The sequence below is a fragment of the Sinocyclocheilus rhinocerous genome, unplaced genomic scaffold, assembly GCF_001515625.1.
Source record: "Sinocyclocheilus rhinocerous isolate Xijiao unplaced genomic scaffold, SAMN03320098_v1.1 scaffold1588, whole genome shotgun sequence".
Classification (NCBI taxonomy): domain Eukaryota; kingdom Metazoa; phylum Chordata; class Actinopteri; order Cypriniformes; family Cyprinidae; genus Sinocyclocheilus; species Sinocyclocheilus rhinocerous.
The window spans coordinates 209,237-215,352 of record NW_015648510.1 but is presented as its reverse complement, the minus strand read 5'-3'; the positions used below and the strand labels follow the sequence as shown (position 1 = coordinate 215,352).

The following is a 6,116-nucleotide window of genomic DNA, read 5'->3' as shown; positions in this document are numbered from 1 at the left end:
ATGATTAAAAACCACGCTGTGTATTGTAAATAACAATGTTTTATACTTTAAATAACTTTGTAGGTAGTAAAACAACGCAAACCGGGCAAAAATGCGTTTTAAGTTTAGAAACATTTTGAGTCTCCCTCTCCCTTGCCTCACAGTGCTTTGGTCCAAATGCCTGCTTTCCTCTTTTACATCACCTCAGTTGCCAAGTCCATGGTTTTCCCGCGGAACTGGGCTATGTTGCTGAAGCACCCCAATAACGTGATATGAATGCGAATTTTATGAAGTGATTAATTTCTATTTAATACAGATGATGCCAATGCATTTTTCGATGAATCCGCTATGTTAGCAATAATAACGTTACTGCTTGACTGATGGTAATGTCTACAACGGACCACAAGAGCTTGAAGCCCCGCTGCACTAATAGTAGTACTTGTCCTTACAAGTACAATTTAAGCTGTATTATTTGTGTCCCCTTCAAAAATTGCTCTTGAGAAATTTTATGTTTATTGTCCCCCCCAATTGTTAAATTGAAATTTACGCCCCTGGTTATAGCAAATGGTTTCAGCCGTTCTCATGCTTTAAGACTGGAGTGGACGAAAGAGGGCGGAGTGTGTTTGTCATCCAAGTGTGAAGTACTGCCTCCCTGCCTCCGAAAAATAGGATTTTCTCTCTCTCTCTCTCTCTCTCTCTCTCTCATTCGATCACGTCTGTTGTGGTCCAGCATCATATTGGGAGGAGAGCGTCGGGGATCCTGCACATCTGCTGCGCTCCTGCGAGGAGATACAAGACCGAATCAGCATCACTTACACAAACAACACCAATGCACATGAGGGGAAAGGGATTACCGATGCAATAACTGTCTTCTGGCCAGGAATCAGGAGTCAGAAATGCGTGAAAATCCACAGGTGAAAATGCTGTGCTGATTTGATTCATTCCAGCTGTGATTTCTCGCATCAGATTTGGTGAACTGAAGCTGGTAAGGTAAAAGAGCGGGATTGAAGGATATGGCCATAATCCGGATATCGTTACTCTTGCAAGTGGGATTTGTTATAGGATCAAATTATAGATATGTGGAACATGATCGGGACCTAAAAGCAAAGCTGCCCATTTATAATACGCACAGCAGCCAGCAAGCGCACCTCCGGAAGCCCCATTCGGGTTTAGCGCAGAAGATTGAGGAACAGGTACCCCGAGTGGTGAGTGCGTTTCTGCACACGGGGGATTCCTCCACCTTAAAACACGGCAACTGCTCCAAGAGATATGAGCTGGCGGTGTTGCGGGGAAGGACGCGCGGAGACGCGCATCACTCCATGCGCAGCGTCCTGGACACGGTCCTTCACGCCACAAACTTCCTCAACATGATCCTACAAACGAACAGGTCCAGAGATCACAGCCCCAGACGCGATATGGAGTGGTACCACGCTCTGGTCAGGAGTATCCTGGAGGGAGACATCAAGATCCATCGAGCAGTGGTCACCTTGAGCACCGAGTCCCCTCCTGAAGGGCCACCTGTTTACCTTCAGGCCACACGGGCAGGTGTAGAGATCATTCTCCAGGATTTATCCAGCACTGCCCACCATATACTGAAGAACAGAACGGCTGATACCGAGTGGTACCATGAGCATAACAATAAAAAGAAGACCCATCTCCAGAAACGAGTGCTGAGTCAAAATGTTGCCTCTTTTGACGCGTCTGTGCGCAGTGGAGAAAGTTATATTACCGACAAAACTCAAATTCACTGGTCAGCTCCGTATTTGGAGTGTAAAAATGGGAATTTCATTCCCAGATGGCTCGTGACACTGTCTGCTGGCTTCTATGGTCTTAAACCCAACCGAAATCCAGACTTCAGGTAACTTTGGTAAAATGGATGGATTGTTCAGTTGTTCATAATGCACGCTGAAAAATGTATGCCCTAGAAACTATTTTTACTCAGAAATTGCCAAATTTCACAAACAATTATAAATAAACAGCAAGTAAAACACTGAATTAAATGTAGCATTTTAAAGTAGAATTTTCTTGTAAAACAATCTAATAAGCTTTATTTACAACTTTGAAAAAATAAATTTTTACAGTTCAGATTATCCACACAGAATATGTTATTATTATGATGATGATTATGTTCTGTTTAGTAGGAATTCGTTTTTTTTTTTTTTTGAAAATTGAATAATTACTGTAGAATTAATTCAGGTTTATTTGTATAACATTTTTTTGCAATACAAAATAAAAAATGCATGTTTCAGTGTGGAAGTATGTTGTTATCGGTTAGAGATGAGTGCGTCAAAGCAATTTATTATAACAGAATTTCCACGTTACAGTAACAATAATAGTTTTTCATAGTCTTATTGTTTAAGTTTTTGTATTTAATACCACGAATGCTGTTGGTTAGTATGGCAAACCATCACTGCAGGTGTAGAGAGTGCTTCTAAAAATAGCCAGTGCTGGTTGCATAGCAAGAAACCCCTTGGCCCCCCGAACGATCAGCTCGCTTCTCAATATACAAACCGCGGTCATTGGAGATGTTTAGACTGACCAGGCTAACATGGTGGAGATGTTGTGTACAAGGATCCTCGACTCAGTTCAAAGATGAGTTAAGGGGTGCCGGTAACACTGGAGCTCAGAGACAGGAATAGGGCTGTTTCCTGTTTACTAATTAATCCCACAGGCACCAGCACCATGGACTCAGGTTTTACAGCCACAATTGTACTTTAAAAGCTGCAACCGGTCCTGTAGCTTCTCTCAGGCAAATCATTTATGTAATTGCTTTAAATGCATAGCTGGACTGTGGTATGTAACAATTCAGGGGCCGAGCTCAATTTGCAGCGTGTAGCAAAATGGTGTTTCCATTTATATCTGCCATCGTCAAATTCTCCAGTCTATCGTCTACATGAGGAAAGCCAGCGGAAGCCAGTGTCTCTCTGGGGTTGTTCAGTAGTTATGCTGTAATTTGTAACCTCTCTGCACAGGTCGATATTTGGCCAAGGCTTCGTCTTATGATGGCTTGTATCCCCTGGGTAATGAATTCCGAAACACTTGCTGGCCATGACATTAAGGTAGATCCATCTTGTTGTCTTTAGGCCCACTCTTTGCCACCTACACATATTTATAAAGGGGCAATGGAGGGGGGGAGGGGTGTTCTGTAATGCAATGTCTCCAGTCTTCACTCCCAGGATACCTTTCAGTCAATACGATAATGAATAAATAATGAAAGATGTACAACAGCAACTAGAGGCACCTCTCATACATCTGCAGACATTTTTTAGATGCATGTTGTGTGTCGCAATGTTAAATTTAGACTTCTTATTGTGACGGACAGCCTGATATTTGTGTAGCGAAATGTCTGGGCCATGCAGGTGAAACGTTAATTACATCTAGTTGAGTGTTTCTTCACTTTGACAAGTTCCATTTTCTGGTGTAGCTTGAGCTAAAGGACATGCAGAGCACACGTATGATGATTTGTAAATATATTAGTACTTTTTTTTTGGAGGAAATTTGAGCACATGCTGCGAGGGTGTTGTGGCTGGTTGCTAGAATATTGCTATGCGGTTGCTAAGGTGTACTAAGTGTTTTTAGCACATTGCTATATGGTTGGCTAGGATTGTTTGGTGGTTTCTAGGGTATTGTTAGGTTGTTCTGAGTGGCTGCTTATTGGCCCAAGGGTCAATGATGTGATGCTCATTATTTTGTCTGGATCAATTCAAATTTAATGTATTCAAAAATACATTAAAATGTATTTCATACATACATTGACTTGAATAAATCTCTTGCATGTTAATAATATTTAAAACATTTATTTTGATATTTTTTAGTCTGTGTGGTACAATGGTCTAATATTATAATGAAGAGTAAAATAATGAAATGAAAAAAGTCATATGGTGCAACCAACATATAGAAATATGAAGAAAATAAACTTAAGACAGCAATATTTTTTTTAAATATAACATTTTATGACAAGAAAGGTTAGTTCAAGTTGTAAAATGCCATGCTGTGCAACTCTCCAAAAATGTAATATTAGAGATGATATTGATGAATTAATAATTTTTATAATAATTATAATAATTAAATATAACAATTATATAATTAATTATATATAATTAATTGTATTAACAAAATACAAATTTTATTTGTAAAAAGGTTTTTTGGGGTCTCTCAAATTTTTAATCGATTATTATAAAATTAATAGATTAATAGCATCTGAGGCCGCTGTTTGTTTTAAAACATGTGGAAAGGAGTTTGTTGATTATAAGCATCTGTCTGTTATAGGAGTAATTATCAAAAGAGAAGTGCTCATGAGACAATGACACGCAGTGGCAAACCATTCTAGAAGATTGAAATTCATTTTATCTCTTGGCTCCTGATGAGCAACAATAATTGTCTGTATGGTGAAGGCTATGCCTTTCTCTCACAGATGCTGCTATTTTATGTAGCCGTGCATTTATGCATTGATTTCTCTCAAGCGTAATGGGAGATTTACTTTTGAACTTTTAAAAATGCATTTCTCAGTTCTTCCTCAATTGCTACCATGTAGACCTTGATTTGCACACTGGAGTACTGTCCCCCAAAATGCTGCAGCAAATTCGGACCTTCACAGTTCTTTAAAATATCAGTCTATGGTGTAACATTAAGATTTGCCCACTCATACGTTTAGTAATTTAGTGTACTTTCTTTGCATATTTTGTATTTAAATAACTGTACATTAAATAGATCTTAAGGTACCATAGCATGCAATCTTTCTCTTTGTCAGGTGTGAGTGAGGGTTGGATGGAAAGAAAAGTGAACTCTATTAAGGCTGTCCAGTCTGCCAGGGGCCTCTGGGGATACACGAATCCACAATGTCCTATTATAACCCACATGGGCTGTAGGTCCTCTGCCCTACAAGCTCCTGCCAAGAGCCCAAGGGACGCCGAGTTTGGAATAGGCCAATTACTACTGGCACGGTAGTCTTAAAGAGACAGCGCCATTTTTATAACATCATGTTTATATTTATTTTCAAGTATGGGTTTTCAAGGGGTTTCCAAGCATCAAAACAATAATAAGTTTAATGAAACTTTCTTTTTTTCTATACATTTATATTTAATATTTTTCATTCATTCATTCATTAAGCACTAACTGGTATTCCATTCAGAACATAGCTAATATGAATGCATTGGAAATGGCTACTGTTAATACCGATGTCCTATCTGACCTCTTGTCTGAACAAATCGAGTCCTTTGGGAGAAATCCGTCCATTTCCTGTGTTAGCTGGAATAAGCGTGAACACAGTTTATTGCTGTTCTGCTCTATTTGAATTGAATTTCAGTTTGGCATAAAAAAGGGGGAGCTCATTAAAAAGAAAACGCATGGAGACGGATTACACCTCTTTTCATCCAGCGCGAAGCTGGATCTCACCACGAGCGCTGTTATGCTAATGCAGTCCAAAAAGAAAGGAAGACAGTTAGATAAAATTCAATTAGCCAACAAAACCTGCACAATGAAACAGGAGACTGCTATACATGCTCTCTAAAGAACAAACTGTCATTCTGCCGTGGACTTCATGAAAAATGGATGGACGAAGCGTAGAGTAATTTTTAGTATTTGTTCAGGCAGCGACAGAACCTCAGCTAGCTTCAAGGCACATGTCTATTGAATGGCAGACGGTCTTAAAAGCATCTTCTTAATAAATCAAGTGCACTGAAGCATTATGTTTTAGTATGATCTCAATGTCATGTTGTGCTTCTAGGCTGGTTAGAATCTCCTTGACGGCGAGGAACCATTTGGCAATTTAAACCCCCATACAAACATAAAGTCTCTGACCAGAACTGTAATTTATATGCAAATGTCAAAAGGCTAAAAGGGTCTCTTAAGCCATAAATCCCCAAAGATCATGCATGATTCTACGCAGACGCTACAGGGGTCTGAATACTTTCCGTACCCACTGTATATAAATTATTTTAATCACGTACTAGTTATTTTTTAAATTGTTGTTTCTATTTTAAAATGCACTTTGTAATAATGTCATTAAAAGTTTTTCTTGAAAATACATTTTAAAATAATGTTTTAATAATCTTTTGTCATGCATGAAGTAGGGGGAAGTAGGGGGAAGTCGTGGCCTAATGGTTAGAGAGTCGGACTCGTAACCCAAAGGTTGCGGG

At 39.1% G+C, this 6,116-nt stretch overlaps 1 protein-coding gene across 2 annotated transcripts in view; it reads left to right on the top strand.

The window, feature by feature from the left end:
- The first annotated feature begins 586 nt into the window (after window positions 1–586).
- The window catches only part of gpr158a (G protein-coupled receptor 158a), an 89,675-nt gene continuing 84,145 nt past the window's right edge, over window positions 587–6,116 (top strand). For both annotated transcript variants that reach the window (XM_016514384.1, XM_016514383.1), the window contains exon 1: window positions 587–1,837. In XM_016514384.1, coding sequence (XP_016369870.1) covers window positions 993–1,837 — 845 coding nt within the window. In that variant the 5' untranslated portion in view covers window positions 587–992. The remainder of the gene's footprint in view (window positions 1,838–6,116) is intronic.